We start from the raw sequence: 20,285 nt of genomic DNA on the forward strand, positions 1-20,285 counted from the left end.
AGTTTTATTTCTCCTCCTAGGACTGTCCCTCACAAGGGTTAAGGTTTAGGGCAATTCATTTGATCCCTCTGTGACTGTTAACTATTTATTGGGGATAGAAAAGTTAAGTGCCTTGACTCACACTGGCCTGTTCTGAGAATGGACTGAAAAAGTGCTTATAATTCCTTTGCAAGTACCACAGAAGTTGGTGGTACTGAGTGTAGGTCTTATCTTTGGACTGCCCAAGCACTAGCATCTATTCTATGCAAATAAAAGTATGAATGAACATTTGTTAAGTGAATAGTCTCACAGATCATTTTAAGTCTATTTCATTCCAGATCTGCACACATAACCAAAGTTCACTGAGGCTAACTAGAGCTGGGTTTTACAGACATCTGCAGTTCTAATAGGAGGACCAGCACAGTCACTCTGGTGAGGGAAGATTTTATGCCATTGAGAGTGCTGCTGGCCGCCCAACAGTCATTCCTAGATGCACTATTCTAAGAAACCAGCGACCTCCAGTATCCTGGGTCCCAGGCACTGTGGAAAATGTGTGCTGTCAGCAATTTGAGTTTCAGCATTGTGTTAAGACACTTAGCCGATGGATCACTCCTTATTTTCATCCTTCAACACACATAGCACAGTGCCACTGTTAAGTAAACTTTTCCCCAGGCTTATCTGTACCTATTATATGTATTGAAGAATCGAGGATAACTGCAGTGTTCATTTAAGTACTTTCTAATGGTCTCCTTAGTTGACCTGAACTCCTCTGCCAATCCTTTCTAAAAAAGGATCCACTCTTCAGAGTTCATTTGTGAACAGTTACTAACTACATGAATCTCAACACTGATGCTCCCAAAACTATTATAAGTAGGAGGCATAGAATGATTATCTTTTTCTTTCACTTTATATAACAAAAACACTAACTGAGAAAGTCTTGGCTTGTTACCGTTTTATTGAGACATCCAAATCTTTTAGACAGTCCACGATTGTGCTTCTGTGCCTCTGTACTGCGTTATGATCTGTCTGTACAGTCTTCAACAAAGACGTCAAAGCTACATATCTGGATAAGACAAAGTTGTAGAATACCAGTTAAATGTAAAATTCAAAAGAGTTTTCCTCTGCCTTAATAATGGCAACAAAGATGTCTAATGAATGAAGGAAAGCAAACTTTTTATTCATTTCATTTTTCTTTTGGTGACACTAGGGATGGGACCCAGGGGCATTCTACCTCTGAGCTACAGCCCTAAACACTCTTTTTATTTTTTTTGGTTTGAAACAGGGTCTCACCAGACTGCTAAGAGTCTCATTACCTTGCTGAACTTGTCCTTGAACTTGCGGTACTCCTGCCGCAGCCTCCAAAGTTCTGAATTACTAACATGTGCCACGAACCCAGGCTACATTTTAAATATTTAAAAGTAAAGGGAGAGTTGGGTGTGGTGACATACGCTTATAATTGCAATATTTGGAAGGCTGAGACACAAGGATCACAGATTCATAGCCAGCCTCAGCGACTTAGTGAGGCCACCCACAACTTAGACCCTGCCATAAAATAAAGAATACAAAACAGGGCTGGAGGTTTAGCTCAGAGGTAAAATTCCTCTGGGTTCAATCTCCAGTTCTGAAAAAAAATTAAAAATTAAAAAATAAAAGTAAAGGCAGCCAGGCTTGGTGGAACACACTTATTAGTAATCCCAGTACTAGAGAGGCTGAGGCAGGAGGTTTACAGCTTCGACTGTCATTAGCAAATAGACTGTTATTAACCTAGCGAGACCCAGTTTGAAAAATAAAATAGGACTGAGGGTATAGCTTAGAGGTAGACTGCCCATGTGTTCAATCTCCAGTGCCACAAAAGAAATGGAAAAAAAAAAATTAAAAGGAAAAGAAAGGAAAGGAAAGCCAGCCTCACCAACTTACTGAGGCTCTTAACAATTTAGCGAGAACTTGTTTCCAAAAATGAAAAAAGAAAAAAAAAAAGGTCTGGGAGTGTAGCCTGGAAGTGGAAGGCCCCTGAGTTTCATTCCCAGTGCCACAATAAATAAGGAAACAAACAAACAAATAAGTAAATAAATAAATAAATGCAAAGGCAGACTTTTAATACCAATACTTTTGTAATACCAGTACTTGGAGTACTTGGGAGGCTGAGATTAGAGGATCACAGGCTTGAGATCAGCCAAAGCAACTTAGTGAGACCCTGTTTCAAAATAAAAAATAAAGCTGGTCGTGGTGGCTCATGCTTGTAATCCCAGCATTAGGGAGGCTGAGACCGGAGGATCGCGGTTCATGGGCAGTCTCCGCTACTTAGTGAAGCCCTCTGCAACTCAGTGAGACCTGGTTTCAAAATAAAGAATTAAAAATAGGGCAGTAGGTGTAGCTCGGAGGTCAAATGCCCCTGGGTTCCATTCCCAGACCCGCAAATAAAAAAATAAAAAAATAAAAATAAATAAAAGAATGAAGAGGGTTGGAGGCATACCTTGGAGATAGAATGGCCCTGGGTTCAATCCCCAAAATCAAATAATAAATAAGTAAGTAAGTAAGTAAATAAGTAAGTAAGTAAATAACCTGAGTTTAAGCCACGTATGATGGTTACACACCTGCAATCCCAGTACTTGGGAGGTGGACACAAGAAGATCACAGGTTCGAGGCCAGTACATGGTAACTTAGCAAGACTGTTTCAAAATAAAAAATAAAAAGGGTTGGGAGGCTAAGACAGGAGGATTGTGGTTCGTGGACAACCTCAGATACTTTGTGAGGCCATTTGCAACTCAGTGAGACCCTGCTTCAAATTAAAGAATAAAAAACAGGGCTGGGGGGTGTAGCTTGGAGGTAGAAGGCACCTAGATTTCATCCCCAGTACCGCAAAAAAAAAAAAAAAAAAAAAAAAGATAAATAAAAAATAAAAAGGGATGGAGATGCAGCTCAGTGGTGGAGTGCCCCTAGGTTCAATCCCTAGTACCATAAAAGTATAAAAAATAGAAAGATCTTAAGATTCAAATGCTTAAAAATTATTTTAGAAGCTGGGCATGGTGGCATCCTAGTACTTAAGAGGCTGAGACAGATGGATTGCAGGTTCATGGCGAGCCTCAGCTACTTAGTGAGACTCTCCACAATTTAGTCAGTCTTTCTTTCTTTCTTTCTTTCTTTCTTTCTTTCTTTCTTTCTTTCTTTCTTTCTTTCTTTTCTGGTTTTGGGAATGAAACCCAGGGGCATTCTACTTCCAAGCCATACCCCCAACCCTATTTTTATTCTTTATTTTGAAAAAGGATCTCACTGAGTTGCAAAGGGCCTCACTAAATAGCTGAGGCTGTCCTCAAACCATGATCCTCCTGTCTCAGCTTCTCAAATGCTGGGATTACAAGTATGCACAGCCACACTCAGCTCAGTGAGACACTGTTTCAAAATAAAGAATAAAAAACAGGGCTAGGTGTGTAGCTCAGAGGTAGAACGCCCCTTCATTCTATCCCTAGTTCCGCAAAATAATAAAAAATAAATAAAAATTATTTTACAAGAAGATAATCTAAGGTGCTACATTTATTTCCACTTCTCAATTAGAAAATTTAGCAAGCAAACCTATTACAGATGCAGTGGTGCACACCCGTAATCCCAATACTTGGAAGGATGAGACAGGAGAATCATAGGTTCACAGACAGCCTCAGCTACTGAGGGCCCCTGCAACTTATCAAGACCCTGCTTAAAAAAAAAAAAAAAAGATAGGGCTGGACTACAGCTCAGAGGTAGAATTTGGGTGCCATTCCTAGTATACCAAAATATAAATAGCCGGGCATGGTGGTGCTTACTCCCATGACTTGGGAGGATGAGAAAAGAGTACTGCTGGTTGAAAGACAGCCTCAGGAAATAATGAGATTCTCATCAACCTAGCAATACCCTATTTAAAATAGAAGTAAAATAGGGCTGAGGACATAGCTCTGAGGTAGAATGACCCTGGGTTGAATCCCCAGTCACACACACACACACACACACACACACACACACACACACACACACGGCATGATTAATCTACTTTAAAAAAAAAAACAAGTTCTCAAAGATGTCACATATTTGTTAAACTGAAATGTTTCAGTTTTGAAATGTTTTGTTTTCCTTCTTAATTTAGGGCAGGGGTCCACACACTACAGCCCACCTGCAGAATCCAGCCTTCTGCTGATTCTGCAAACCAACTTCTATTAAACACAGCCATGCCTGCAATTTACAAATTGTCTAAAGTCAATTGTATGCTAAGGGACAGAGCTGAGAGTTGCTAGAAACCCAGTGGCCCTGAAATCCTACCACCTGGCTCTTTACAGAAAAATCTGCTGACTCCCAACTTAGAGTATAAATAGGAATAAAAGTTGAAGTCATATGGCAAATCTTCAAACTGTTTGCAAAACAGTTGCTTTAAGATCAGACTAAAACTAAAAATTATGAGTTAAGTTCTATATATGTCAGATAATACATGTACAATCTTGAACAAAGTTACTCTTGAAAATACTGTTCAAAATATCCAAGATACAAGATTGACTTACCTAATATTTTTGTCATTGTTCAATAAGAAACGACCCAGGATATTTATGGCTAGAACCTAAAGAGAAATAACATATGTGAAATATCTAGGAAAGTGAACTGTTTATGTTTCCTGGATCTAACAATAACTTCCTGGCCTATCATGAGTACAAATTATTTAAAGATGGCAGCTGGTATTTATAGACTGCTAGCAAAAGAAAAAAATCTAAAGGTAAATTATTAAAAGCATATTCTATTTCAACAGTAATTTGTGGAAGATTATGTTTTAAGTTTTTTTGGTTTTGTTTTTTGTTTTTCCGGGTCTGGGTATGAAACCCTGGGGCATTCTACCTCCGAGCTACACTCCCAGCCCTATTTTTTTATTCTTTATTTTGAAACAGGGTCTCACTGAGTTCCAGAGGGCCTCATTAAGTAGCTGAGGCTGTCCGCAAACTATGATTCTCCAGTCTTAACCTCCCATAGAAATGTACACAACCCATAGAAAGAAACTGGCAATAATTATACTTAAAATGAAAATATAGGAAATATTTATTCTATTTTATGGAATGTTGCCAAATTCTAGAATCACAATATGATCTTTAAAACTAAAATAATAGGAAAAAAGAAAATATGTCATCTGCCTCAACAATTCCAATCCTAGAAATTATCTAAAAAACTTAACCATATATATATGCATACAAAAGTCTACTGCAGCACAATCAGCAAATCACAAATGATAGGAGATATCCTAAAGGTCCATTTAGAGCAAATTTGCTAAATATTCTAGCAGCATATTTATATAATGGAATCTTGTGCAGCCATTAAAAATAATGAATTCTAGCCAGGCATAGTGGTGTACACCTGCAGGTTCAAAGTAAGCCTCAGCAACTTAGTGAGCTTCTCAGTAAATTAGCAAGACCCTATTTGAAAATGAAAAATAAAACTGGACCAGGCACGATGGTACATGTCTATAATCCCAGTACCTGGGAGAATGAGATAGGAGACTCAGCAAATAGTGAGACTCTCGTCAACCTAGCGAGACCCTGTTTCAAAAACAAAAATAAACTGGGGGTATAAGTAAGAGATAGAATGTCCCTGGGTTCAATCCCAGAAAAACACACACACACACACACACACACACACACACACACACACACACACACACACACACACAGCCAGAGGTGCAGCTAGGAGGTAGAATGCCCCTGCGTTCAATCCCTAGGGGGGAAAAATCTGAAATATCATACAATATACATAAACTTGATGACAACAAACAACACCAAAGGGCAAATATTATGACTATGTATTTATATACTATGGTTATATAAATACTATGACACCATAAAATATATAAATATATTCAGCCTTCATACCCATTCTTGGCATATAACTCCTAAATCTATTGAAATTTCCAGGGTAACAGTAGCATCTTTAGTTATTTCCTGGGGCATTATACCTTCAAGCTACACCCCTTGCCTTTTTATTTTATTTTTGAAACAGGGTCTTGCTGAGTTGTCAAGATAGTGTCAGAACTAAATTATATTGGAGAAACTCCACTGATATCTCCTGGTAAACTGCTTGTTGTTTGGGATATTACCCTTATACACCTGGTGTCAAAAGTAAAGTACTGAGAGCTGGGCGTGGTGGCGCATGCCTGTAATCCCAGTGGTTGGGAGGCTGAGAAAGGAGGATCGCACAGGTTCGAAGCCAGCCTCAGCTACTTAGTGAGGCTCTCAGCAACTCAGTGAGACCCTGTTTCCAAATAAAGTATAAAATAGGTCTGGGAGCATAGCCCCGAGGTAGAAAAGCCACTGAGTTCCACACCCAGTACCACACACACACAAAAAAAGTAAAGTACTGAATAATTCTGTAAAGGAGGAGCTAGGAAAAACACTTTTTGCTTTTAGTCATATCTTTTTCAGAGGTACCTAGGAATAGAGAAATTCAAAGGGATAGAAAATAGAATAGCAGTTTCTAAGGACTGGGGATAGAGAATGAGGAGTCATTTATTATTTATGGCAGAGTTTGGGAAGATTAAAAAAGTTCTGGAGAAAAATGATGACATTGGTTACCCAACAAAGAATATATTAATGCCACTGAACTATACATTAAAAATAGTTAAGATGGCCAGGCATGGTGGTGCATGCTTGTAATCCAAGTACTCGGGAGGCTGAGACGGGAATATTGCAGGTTCATGAACAGACTCAGCTATTTATTGAGGCCCTCCACAACTTAGTGAGACCTTGTTTCAAAATAAAGAATAAGCCAAGCGTGGTGGTGAACACTTGTAATCCCCGCACTTGGGAGGCAGAGACAGGAGGATCACGCAGGTTCGAAGCCAGCTGTGCTGGCTTAAGAGACCCTGTTTCCAAATAAAAATATAAAAAATAGGTCTGGGAGTGTAGCCTGGAAGTAGAAGGGCTCCAGAAACCCCAGTACCACCAAAAAAAAAAAAAAAAAAAGGAACAAAAAATAGGGCTGGGGATGTAGCTCAGAGGTAGAATGCCCCTGGGTTTCATCCCCAGTAGCACAAAAAAGAAAAAAAAGGTTAAGATGATAACTTTTATGTTAATTGGAAGAGGGTACCGAGGACCGAAGCCGGGCACAGCCTACTCCGAGGTACAATGCAGCCTGCTCACCAAGCTGCTGAGGGTCTTGCTGAAAGTTGGCCTCACATCCTGGAATCCTCCTGTCTCAACATCCCAACTCCTGGGATTACAGGCATCTGACAGTTCACCAGGGTTGTTAATGTAAATTATATTAAAATTAAGAAACAGAAAATATTAGGACTGGTCTCTATGTCAATATGAAACTGGCTCCAAGATGTTAGCTGAACAAAGTAAGGTATAGAATAATACATATGTTACCATCTTATCTGAAAGGAAGGGAGAGAAAAGGAACTTAATTGAAATTGCTTTGGTTATATGACTGGATACTGTCATGATACTATATTTGAGCTAGTATATTTGTTTCCTTCAAGGCTTTGAGTTAACCATTCTAATATTAATAAATAATTGATTGAATGAATGAATAAATTCATGGAGGAGAAAGGACAGATCCTCCTTATAAAACTCCAATAACTTGCTGGGCGTGGTGGCACACGCTTGTAATCCCCGCACTTGGGAGGCAGAGACAAGAGGATCGCGCAGGTTCAAAGCCAGCCGTGCTGGCTTAAGAGACCCTGTTTCCAAATAAAAATATTAAATAAAAATAGGTCTAGGCATGTCGCCCAGAGGTAGAAGAGTTTCCAGGAACCCCAGTACTACAAAAAAAAAAAAAAAAAAAAAAAACCTCCAATAACTTAATGAGGGGGAAAAAGTGAAGAAAGTAGCAAACTACCATTAGTACACCATTCTCATAATGATTTCAGGTTAACAGCCTCTGATAATGGGCAAAAGTCCATCAACAGTATATTCATATAGTCTCAAAGTGTTTTCCCTGACAGGTACAGTGGCACACACCTGTAATCCCAGTACTTGGGAGGTTGAAACAGGAGGATCAGAGATTTGAGATCAACCTCAGCAACTTAGCAAGACTCTCTACAACATAGCAACCTTCGAGACCCTATTTCAAAATAAAAAAATAAAAGAACCTAAGAGGGTAGCTCAGAGATAAGAGTACCACTGGGATCCATCCAGAGTACCCCCCCCCAAAAAAAAGTGGCTCCCTCAAAATATTTTAAATTAAGCCAGGCATGGTGGTACACACCTGTAATTCCAGCATTTGGGAGGCTGAGACAGAAGGATCGCGGTTCACGGACACCCTCAGCTACTTAGTGAGGCGCCCTGCAACTCAGTGAGACCCTGTCTCAAAATAAAGAAGCAAAAAGTAGGGCTGGGGTTGCTCGAAGGTAGGATGCCCCTGGGTTCTATCTCTAGTACTAAAAAAAAAAAAAAAATTAGTTAAAAAGGAAAAAAATAAAAACTTTATATTGAATAGACACAGCAGATATCACTTTAACCAAATGATCAAGGTTAATATAATAGCTAATAAGCCAATATATAGAATGCTCCTTCTGATATGATTAACTCAGAAAGATACATCATTTCTGTGGTAGTTTTGCCAAAGTAATCTAACCTTAATCTATAAAATTACAAGAGAATATACTCAGAATGAGGTATATTCTACAAAGTAACTTAATGCTTTTCAAATACGTGAAAAACATGAAAGATAAAGACTGAGAAATTGTCACAGATTAGAGACTAAGGAGAAATGGTAATTAAATGTGGGGTCATAAATTAGATCCTGGAACAAAAAATATATATCAAGTTAAAAAAAATTAGTGAAATCTGATGTCAATAATTTAATGAATAGTGTAATAGCACTATTAAATTCTTAGGTCTTGATAACTGCACTATAATTTTACAAGAACTTAAAACTAGGGGAAGATGGGTGAAGTACACTCAGAATATAGGAACTCTAAACCTTTTTTTTCCGGTGGTACTAGGGTTCCTGGAAACCCTTCTCTGGGCTACACTCCCAGACCTATTTTATATTTTTATTTAGAAACAGGGTCTCTTAAGCCAGCAAGTCTGGCTTCAAACCTGCGAGATCCTCCTGCCTCCGCCTCCCAAGCGCAGGGATTACAAGGGTGCGCCACCATGCCTGGCGAGGAACTCTAAACTATTTTTACAACTTTTCTTCAAAAATTTAGTGAAGCCCTTCCCAACTTAGTGAGACCCTGCTGCAAAAAATAAAGAATAGCCGGGTGTGGGGGTGCATGCTTGTAATCTCAGCATTTGGAAGACTGAGACAGGATGACTGTGGGTGGAGGACAGCCTAAGCTAGTTAGTAAGGCCCTTTGCAACTCAGTGAGACCCTGTTTCAAAATAAAGAATAAAAACAGGGCTGGGGGTATAACTTGGAGGTAGAATGCCCCTGTGTTCCATTCCAAGTACCACAAAATAAATAAATAAATAAAAATAAAAATAAAATTATTTAAAGTCAGGCATGGTGGCACATGCCTATAATCCCAGTACTTAGGAGGCTGAGACAGGATGATTACAGGTTCAAGGACAGCCTCAGTATGTAGTTAAACTCTCAACCTAGCAAAATCCTGTTTCCAAATAAAAATAAAATAGACTGTGGATATAGCTTGAATGTATAATGTCCCTGGGTTCAATCCCCAGTACCACAAAACAAATGAGCAAACATATGATCACACATATGATCACAGGTTCAAGGACAGCCGCAGTAAGTAGTTAAGACTCTCACCAACCTAGCAAAACCTGTTTCCAAATAAAAATAAAAAAGGACTAGGGGTATAGCTTGAATGTAGAATGTCCCTGGGTTCAATCCCCAGTACCACAAAATAAATGAGCATGCATGCATGCATACATACATACATACATACATATTATTTGAACTGGGAATGGTGGCCCACATTTGTAATCCCAGTACTTAGGAGGCTGAGGCAGAAAGATCTCAAATTCAAGGACAGCCTCAGCAAGTAGACTCTCATCAACCTAGTGAGACCCTGTTTCAACATAAAAATTTTAAAAATAGGACGGAGGGTGTAGCTCAGAGGTAGAATGCCCCTGGGTTCAATCCCAAGTATCATAATATAAACTTAAAAAATTGACATAGAGTTTGTTAAAAGTTGAGAAAAAGCCAGGTATGTTGGTTTACACTTGTAATCCCAGTACTTGAGAGGCTGAGACAAGAGGATTACAGGTTTGCGGCCAGCCTCAGAAAATTAAGGAGGCCTCTGCAAATTAGATCTTGTTTAAAAAAAAAAAAAGAAAGAAAGAAAGAAAAGAAAAAGAAAAAGAAAAAGGACAGGGGGTATAGATCAGAGGTTGAAAGCCCCTGGGGTCCAATCTGCAGTACCAAAAAAAAAAAAAAAAAAGGCAGCAGAGAAGAGAATAAATATGCATGCATAGATACATTTGGATATGGATAAAATATCTAAAAAATATGAGATATGATCCAGCAATAGCACTTCTGGGTATCTACCCAAATTAATGGAAAGCAAACTACCAAACTAATGCATGTGTATCTATGTTCATATCTGCACAATTCACAACTGTCAAACTATGGAACCAGCCAAGATGTCCATCAAAAGATGACAAAAACTATGGGATATATATACACAATGGAATTTTACTTTATGTCATTTACAGGGAAATGGATGAAACTGGATAATGTTAAGTGAGATTAGTCAGTCACAGAAAGTAAAAAATCAGATGCTTGCTATAATGTGTGGAAGCTAGGGAGAAAGAGTCACAGGAAGAACTCTAGACAAAGAAGGAGAAACCATAGTTGAACAAATAAGGAAATCTAACTAAGGGGAGCGGTAGAGGGGAAGAAGGAAACTCCCTAATGCACATGACGTACGTTCACAAACATATCAAAGTCAATCACTAAGCCAAACATGAACAGGAGGGAGGGGGAGGCATGGGGTAGGAAGTGAAGAAGTGCTATATGAGTGATGTGTGCATGTACACCTCTACCATTTTGTACCCCATTAAGATGTATGACTACAGTGCACCAATAAAAAAATTTTTTAAAGAACCATACTAGAAAATGCTAACGGTGTTTCCTTCTGGAAGAAGAACTGAGAGACTACATACATGTGAAAGTTACAACATATTTTCTTTTTGTGCCTTTAGTACTGCTTGAGTTTCTCTGTTTATTCCTTAAAGATAAATTTACTCAAATATTATGTTTTTCTTGTTTGAAATAATGAGTACAACTCCAATTATGATTCTAATCAAATCTTATCCTGAAATATTTCATCTTCTCAAAAATATCTATATATCTAGTTATACCTAAGTTCTTCCAAATTTTATTATTATAATCAGTGTTAAGCCCTCAATGAAAGAAAATGATACTTTACATACCAAAACCATGTTTTATTCTATCATTAATTCCTAAAGTTCCAAATGAAATTAATTCCCAAGTACTGAAGTCCAAGACAACTGCTAAATAAAATGCTTCAGAAAAATACGATTAAAAAAAGACTTACTCGCAGTCCACTCTCTGATTTAATATCCATGATAGTCAAAACCGTTTCATAAAGAATAGCATTCCCTACATTTTTACTAGTCTCTGTATTAGTGGCAACCTGAAAAAACACAACAGACAGTACGTAAGTGATAAGACAATGCTTCCAAAAACTGATCCAGAGACGACGAGATACATTTTGATTATGGCCCCCAAATGAGGGGGGGAAAAAGCTGCTCCATATAGGAATCAGGCTCATCCTACTCCCGCTAGATGAAAGGAGCATGCAGCAGGAGTGAGCAGGGTCTACTCACCTGTGCTAGGATGTCATTCATCGCCTCGCTCGAGTCATCATCGTTTCGTCCCAAGATTCTTAATAACCGCAAAATTCGTACCTGACAGGCAAAGTATGAGATCAACAAATTATATGTGGCACAAAGGAATCTTACATGCTATGAAATTCACTAAATAATAAGGCCTTACAAAAGAATTTTAAATATTATTTTTAGAGAAGAAAGAACGTATATAAATTTAAGGCCAGCTTTGAAACTTAGCAAGACCTCCCAAATGCTGGATCACAAGTATGCACCATCATGCCTGTCTTAAGATCCTTTTTCAAAATAAAAAATACAAAGGGTTGGGGGTATACCTTGGAGGTAGACTGTCCCAGCACCAAAATGAGGAAGCTACATATATGTGTCTATGTCTAATGAAGTTCTTAGAGAATCCACCCTTCTAAAGTATGCCACCACTTGCAGAGATATATTATGTTGGCAACTCAAGTATCAAAGTAGTGAAAAACTATTTAAAAAAATTGTAATTTAGCTGGGTGTGGTAGCACACACTTATAATCCCAGCATTCGGGAGGCTGAGACTGGAGGATCACATTTTGTAGGCAGCCTCAGCTACTTAGTGAGGCCCTCCGCAACTCAGTGAGACCCAGTTTCAAAATGAAATATAAAAAAAAAATAGGGCTGAGGATGTAGCTTGAAGATAGAATGCCCCTGGGTTCCACCCTCAGTGCCGCAAAAAAAAAAAAAAAAAAAAATCTACTAATCTAATAAAATACAGAACTGTGTCCCTATATGTTAATAGTTTAATCAATCACTGCCAAATTTCTACCCAATACAAACTTAAGAGGAAGGAAATGGTCTACTCAAAAGGTATTAAATTCATGTGACATTTATACAAAGTGTTTTTTCAACCTCACCTGCAAAAAGGGGTCACTGATACCAGAAACATCATGTTCTGGGGAATATCCGGACATGATGAGGTTCTTTAGAATACGAACTAACTGGGGTACAAGCTGCAAAAGAGAAAGATGCGTCAGAAAACAAAACAGTGAATTATCTAAGAATGTCTCTTGAAAAGCAAGTCCTTTGGTTCAGAAAAAGGATGCAAGGGTCTGAATCCCAGAAAAGTCTACTGACAGAATGAGTAGGGCTATATTGTAGATGCTGAAAAACGTGACTTAGTGTACTTAGGCCAAAACACTGCAGAAGTGGTAAACATATTTTATGTAGATAAAAACAAACCATTTTAGACAATTTCATTCTAGTTATATATGTAAAGGCATTACAAAGAACAGTAGGTCAGATAACTATGAACACTGAGTAAAACAGATGCCCACGGAGCATACTACATTTCTACTTCTGTATAACTTGACACACCTAGGTGACAAAAAATTTCCATTTTTATCCATTCAAACATTTGGATATGAAATGTCACACCAAAATGTTACTAGTGATCTCATTAAAATTACAGCCTTAAAGCATACCACTTCCCATAGAAAAAAAGGTTTTCTCCTCTTAAGATAGAGCTAGTTACGTCCTTTTCCAAGAAACTGGGAATTCCAAAATCATACATGTTAACTAAGTGAAAAAGACACAAGAAGAATATATACTTTTCACCTTAAGAAGACACCAAGGCCATGAATACTCTTCCTGTTCTTAACTCCTAAGACACAATTTTGTTGCAATGTAACATTAGCACATAACTACACACATTGCTTTGTTGCCTGTTTTTCTTTTTTTATCTTACAAATGAGAATGTAAAGTCCTTATCAGGAATTCTCGTGTCCTTCCTTTACTTTCTCTACTACACTACATAGCAGACCAGGCAATACTGCCACGCTGAACTTACACATGCCTCAAACATCAACATGTCAATTACTTGCTGCTAAACCCTACTCCAAAATGTTTGCCAACAGGAACTTCCAGCCTCCAACTGAAAATTCAGTTTAGTTATATAAACAACTCTAATGACCTAAAGTTAAACCAGTGTCCAAAGTGAGCTATACCGCATTTTTTGTAGCCAATTTCAACAGTTTCAACTCTGCAACAGAACAATTATTTTTCTCATTGTGATCCCTCTTCTTTCCCTACTTTCCAGGCCTACAAGGGGGTAGAGAGTACAATGAAAAGCCAAGCTACACCCAAGGCATGTACTCAAAATCTTAAGGCCATTTCTAACTGCAAGAGAACACAATCTGTATGAATTTAAATAAGTTTGGCCATAACACTTCAAAATTTAGTGATTTCTAAGTCATCTGAACAAAAATCTAATTTGGACAACTCCAAGAATAAGACAAGTCTAAGCCACAAAGATGTATAAATTCTAAACAAATCCTCATTAAACCTGTCAACTAAGGCCGGGTGTGGTGGCGCACGCTTGTAATCCCCGCGCTTGGGAGGCTGAGACAGGAGGATGGCACAGGTTCGAAGCCAGCCTGAGCTACTTAGTGAGGCTCTCAGCAACTTAGTGAGACCCTGTTTCTAAATAAACTATAAAATAGGTCTGGGAGTATAGCCCGGAGGTAGAAAAGCCCCTGGGTTCCACCCCCAGTACCACCAAGAAAAAAAAAAACTGTCAACTGTGGGCAAACTTGTGTTAGAGGTAAGCAGCTCACCTTGCATACTTCCCAAAGGTCTGCTTTTTTTTTTGTACTACTCATAACCCTAATTATTTTTTAAGATCTGGTTTAGTTCTTGGAGAAGTCCTTTTTCCTTGGGCTACTAAATTGTTTTATTCATTGCCAAAAGGTCAGCACATCACATATGTTTACCCTGGGACAGAAAGCACAAATGTCTAAGTGTTCAGCATACAAATTCTTGTAACCCAGCTTTATTTTTTAGACAAAAATGCATTTTACTAAAACTGATGACAGGACAAACAAAATAAGATGACAAAGGGAAGGCTGCAGCCATGAAAATCAGTTGGTGCCCACCTACTCTACCTCTAAGCCCTTTAATATCCCAAGGCATCTAGGCAAAATTAAGTCCAAGAAGGGAAAAATAAAAGCTCCAAGTCTGAATCAAAAGCTCAGAAGTACACAAAGAGCTTTTTTAAGTATGAGGTTACCCACGTATGGCTATAAAATATCTATTTCAAAAAGAACAGTGTCTTGTGTCAAGGCTCAAGACTGATCTGGAATCGCCATCACACCAAAGCTGCAGGGAAACATCTCCATTTCTCATGGGAAGATTAAGGGAAAGGCAGAGAAGGTTGTTTACGATTCAGGAGGGGCTGCAACTGAAATCCAAGGCTGACTTTGAGTCAGGCGTTTAAGTGACAAGACAAAAACTGGACTAGGGAGTTAGCCAAAAATGCTAGAACAAATAATTCACAGTATTAAGCACAGCTTCAGCATTAGTATAGTTTAAAAGCCACATTTGTGGATGGATACACAAAAAGCTACTAAGGACCTAATGCCAGCATGCACCATCTAAAAGAGGGTTAATTCTTACCTTTTCATTCTAACATACAGCGGGATTCCAAACAGACAACAGGAACAAAACATACAAAGCAAGCATTAGGGACAGATACGGGTCTCATACTACTTTACAATAATTTAATCAAGACATGAACATCTAAGAAGGGGGAAAAAACCAAAAAAATTTAAAAAACCTGCTGTTATATCTAAAATACAAGGTGAGCCCTATTTATGTAGTGACCAGTATCCTATAAATGGAATTAATTGCAAGTATCTAACCAAAGAATAGTCTTTCTCTGGGTCCTCCTTCCTACTACCTTCTAAAAGTAAAAGGATAAATAAAAACTTCTACTTTAAAATATTAATTAACAAACGGGGGAAACGGGCTTCAGAAAGCTAAGACTTCAATCTCAGGAATCAGTGCTCTAAAGTACAAATAATAAAAATCAAATTTCAGTTTGCAGTTTTATCTTAAAAAAAAAGAAATTTATCTGTATTTTTTAAAAATTCCTATTTGTAAGGTGACCTCAGGTTACATTTCCTGACTCAATGTGAAAACAGCAGATAAAACACTTGAGAGATTTGTATGTCTGCCAACAACAAGAGAAGACTTCTATTCTGAAAAGGAAAATAACTATACTTTTGCCAGTTCTTATATGCCTAAATCTGGCTTCCAGCCCTACCACACAGCAGAGCTAGTTAAATCCTTTATTCAGCTCCACAGCTTGCTTTAAAAAGAAAATCATAAGTGAGAAAATCATGTACTTTTCAGGAAACTTGCTTTTCACTAAGAAAAACTTGGGCATACAAAACGGCACCCACCTTTCTGAAGTGTGCGAGCATGTCTGGGCTTCGCTCACACATCTCAGTGAGGAGGACCACAGATGTGTGAAGGACACCTGAAAGAAAGATACAGAAAACAAAAAGTGAGGTTCTATTGTGCCACTCTGTAGAACAGGGCTCTGGTTACTGAAGGTCATTTCCAAAGGACAGTTACTATTTTTTGCTTCTTAATCCCCTCAAGAATCTAAACATTGTGGTGAGCACAAAGGAGGTACTTAATAGAAAGCTGCTGATTTAACACTGGTCAAATATGACAAATTAGAATATTTATAAAAATTATGTGATCAAAATAATTATTTAAAAATGACAGCTATATATCTTTCGATCTGAGACTATCCACAAAGACACAGTTAATATATACTCAGTCTCTTCTGTTCTAAACTTACTCAATAAACTAATAGCTGGGTTCTGACACATAATTTAAGAGACAAAAATCTTAATAAGATTTTGTATTTCCAGATATGTATCAAAGTTTAAAGACAGTCAGGAATGACAAAGTATAATAGCTTGTTCTGCTCTTTTCTTATTTATTTATGTACTAGGGATTGAACCCAGGGGTATTCAACCTCTGAGCTACACCCCTAACCCTATTTTTTATTCTGTATTTTGAAACAGGGTCTCACTTTGTGGAGAGCCTCACAAAGCAGCTGAGGCTGTGAGTGACCCGGATCTTCCAGTCTTAGCCTCCCAAGTACTGGAATTACAAGCCTGCACCACCATACCTGACTTGTGAGATTCTTTTTATAAGAAAAGAACAAAGTTGGGTTTGGTGGCGCATGCTTGTAATCCCAGTACCTGGGAGTCTGAGACAGGAGGATTTGGGTTCACAGACAGTCTCAACTACTTAGTGAGCCCTCTCAAAACAAAAATAAAAAATTGGGCAGGGAGTATAGCTCAGGGGTATAATGGCCCTGGGTCCAATCCCCAGTCCAAAAAAGAGAAATCTCACAATTACTTTCCAGTAATTAATACATAAGTGACCTGAACATTAAATTGTTCAACTAGCACATCTTAACATGCTAGAACAGTACTGAATTAATCAAATTAAATATACCCTACCATTTTGTTTCTTATCATTTAAGACACATAAGTTTTCTTTACTTAGAACTCATTTCACTGACTTCAAAATAAGAATAAAATGTTTGAGAATAATAAATGTTTAATTTCTCTTACTTTTTATATAAAGATATCCATTACAAATTCTTGTAGCCCAACAGAATTTTCACTAATCTTAGACTTCTACCACATAACAAGAAAAATTTTCTTTATATTATAAAATGGCCAAGAAATCAAGAGTACGATTATCCATACATTATATTGATTAACAATTTAAGAAAAGACTAAAGATGAAAGGTAAGATTACTGTGAAAGACTCAATCTAATTATAAAACGAGAATAACAGTAGAAGACGCCATGCAGACCAGGCCTTCTTGGCAAAGGCCTGAGCACAGCTGAAGGCAGCTCTACCCCCGAGACACAGAACCGACAGCTCTTTACATCCTTCCTCTTTCCTTCTCCCTCAGTGCTTCAAGAGTGCATCCCAATCACATTACCATGGTTCTTTTCATTCAATAAATTTTTGGTTGCTGGTAAAAACATCTCCATAAGTTCAGGAACTTTCCTGATGACATGAACAGCACACAGTGCTGCCTATAAAAAATAAAAGGACAAAAACATTATTTCAGGAAACCAATCTTTTAAAAAAACAACAAAGGAACTTCAACAAATAAAGAAAAAAGACGTTAGATATGAGATTTATTATTTGTTAGAGGGTTGAAACGTTACAGTCCATACTATGGCACTCATTCCAGCTCACCTATCCGTTTGCCCACATACTATTAGACAAGTGGGTAAAACTTTCTAGATTATAATGGTTAATAAGAATTTATCAAACAGGTTAAATGTAACTTTTGTAGGGAGCTGGAGAAGTAAAAGACAAAAATATAGATAAGGACTTCCATCCCTAATAATCATTCCTCAGAGTAAGATGACCAAGAGATATAAACACAACTTACAATGGAAAGATATAAACTAAAGATGCTATAAATCTGCTATTAAGTTTAACAGTATCCATACTGCCTCCAAGAGACTCTGATGACATCAAGAAAAGGGTTTGAAGGGTATAGTTCAGCAGTAGAGTACGTATGAACAAGAAAAGGAGAAAAGGACACAAAGAAGTATGGAAGTTTTGAAATATACATAAATAGTTTCTACTAAAGAAAAGATAATCTTATTAATTTGTTCACTATAAAAAGGGTACATTTAAAGACGAATTTTGGTTAGCCCTCCAAAGTAAATATAGTACCATTTGAAAGAAATACTACTAAAATTTAGACAGATTAAGATTTCTGCTAGCCAGGCATGGTGGCTCATGCTTGTAATCCCAGCATTTGGGAGGCTGAGACAGGAGGATCATGGTTCACAGACAGCTTCAGCTACTTAGTGAGGCCCTCTGCAACTCAGTGAGACCTTGTTTCAAAATTAAGAATAAAAAATAGGGCTGGAGGTGTTGCTTGGAGGTCAAATGCCCCTGTGTTCCATCCCCAATACCACACACACACACAAAAAAAATAGATTTCTGCTAACTCCTTCCACGTTGTACAAAGGCAGGGAGGCTTCTAACCTCAAGGAATATTTTACTTAATGCAATAATGTGCCTTCTAAAAAAGAGTAGTTCAAGCTGCGCTTGGTGGCGCATGCTTGTAATCCCAGCATTCAGGAGGTGAAAACTGGAGGATTGGGGTTCACGGACAGCCTCAACTACTTAGTGAGGCCCTTTGCAACTCAGTGAGATACTGTTTCAAAAATAAAAAGACTATGCTGGGCGCTTGTAATCCCTGCACTTGGGAGGTGGAGACAGGAGGATTGCACAAGTTCGAAGCCAGCCTCACTGGCTTAAGAGACCCTGTTTCCAAATAAAAGTATAAAAAATTGGGAGCGTAGTCCGGAGGTAGAAGGGTCTCTAGGAACCCCAGTATCACCAAAATAAAAATAAAAAAATAAAAAGACTAAAAAATAGGGCTGGGGATGTAGCTCAGAGGTAGAATACCCCTGGGTTCTACCCCTGCATCTCAAAAATAAAATAAGTAAGTAAATAAGAATAGTTCGCACATTCTTTAAGAAAAATACTGGCTTACAAATTAAGGAAAGAACTAACCATTTTTGCATCCATCATTAAAAGTACAGCATCCAGCCGGGCGTGGTGGCGCATGCTTGTAATCCCCGCGCTTGGGAGGCTGAGACAGGAGGATCGCGCAGGTTCGAAGCCAGCCTCAGCTATTTAGTGAGCCTCTCAGCAATTTAGTGAGACCCTGTTTCCAAATAAAATACAAAATAGGTCTGGGAGTATAGCCCAGAGGTAGAAAGCCTCTGGGTTCCACCCCCAGTACCACCAAAAAAAAAAGTACAGCATCCTGGGAAATGACTAAGCCCTTTCAGTGCCTCTTTGTCACATCATTAATAAAGAAGGCTAATAAATGTAAAGCAGAGAGTGGTAAGCTTCCATTTCTTGGACTTCTAAATGTTATACAAAGGTTTTAAGGTTCAGGTACAACTTTTAAAAAATTAGAAGAATAAAATTAATTCTCTTTCATTACCATTCTAATCAGACATACCAACTTTAGAAAGCAGGTCCTACATCATTCTCTTTGTGTTTGTGTGTGTATGGTACTAGAGATTGAACCCAGGGGCATGCTACCTCTGAACTATACTCCATGCACTTTTTTTTATTATGAAATAAAGTCTAACTAAATTAGCACATGCTGCTGGGCGTGGGGGCACACGCTTGTAATCCCAGCATTTGGGAGGTGGAGAACGGAGGATTGCAGTTTGCGGACAGCCTCAGCTACTTAGTGAGGCCCTCCTCAACTTAGACACTGTTTCAAAATTAAAGAATAAAAAATTAGGGCTAGGAGTGTCTCTCAGAGGTAGAATGCCCCTGGGTTCCATCCCCAATACCTCAAAAAAAAATTTTAAAAAGGCAGCCGAGCATGGTGGTTCACACTTGTAATCCCAGCACTTAAGAGGCTGAGACAGGAGGATTGCACAGGTTCGAAGCCAGCCTCAGCTATTTAGTGAGGCTCTCAGCAACTTAGTGAGATCCTGTTTCCAAATAAAGTATAAAATAGGTCTGGGAGTAGAGTATAGCCCGGAGGTAGAAAAGCCCCTGGGTTTCACCCCCAGTACCACCAAAATAAATAAATAAATAAATAAATAAATAAATAAATAAATAAATAAATAAATAAAATAAAAATGTTGCAGAGTATTATTGACAGCAGAAAGACTCCAGTTAATGGAGGGGAAACCT

At 38.2% G+C, this 20,285-nt stretch overlaps 1 protein-coding gene across 2 annotated transcripts in view; it reads right to left on the reverse strand.

The window, feature by feature from the left end:
- AP1G1 (adaptor related protein complex 1 subunit gamma 1) overlaps positions 1 to 20,285 on the reverse strand; it is a gene marked incomplete at both ends in the record, with an annotated part of 74,080 nt that overhangs the window by 25,960 nt on the left and 27,835 nt on the right. Inside the window, 8 exons of one of the 2 annotated variants that reach the window (XM_080704136.1) lie at positions 929 to 1,042; positions 4,503 to 4,558; positions 11,447 to 11,545; positions 11,739 to 11,819; positions 12,635 to 12,730; positions 15,171 to 15,179; positions 15,959 to 16,035; positions 17,533 to 17,629. In XM_080704136.1, the coding sequence (XP_080560262.1) occupies positions 929 to 1,042; positions 4,503 to 4,558; positions 11,447 to 11,545; positions 11,739 to 11,819; positions 12,635 to 12,730; positions 15,171 to 15,179; positions 15,959 to 16,035; positions 17,533 to 17,629 (629 nt within the window). The remainder of the gene's footprint in view (positions 1 to 928; positions 1,043 to 4,502; positions 4,559 to 11,446; positions 11,546 to 11,738; positions 11,820 to 12,634; positions 12,731 to 15,170; positions 15,180 to 15,958; positions 16,036 to 17,532; positions 17,630 to 20,285) is intronic. The other variant, XM_080704135.1, reaches the window with a different exon arrangement.

Source organism: Muscardinus avellanarius (genome assembly GCF_963383645.1).
Source record: "Muscardinus avellanarius genome assembly, chromosome: 10".
Taxonomy (NCBI): Eukaryota; Metazoa; Chordata; class Mammalia; order Rodentia; family Gliridae; genus Muscardinus; species Muscardinus avellanarius.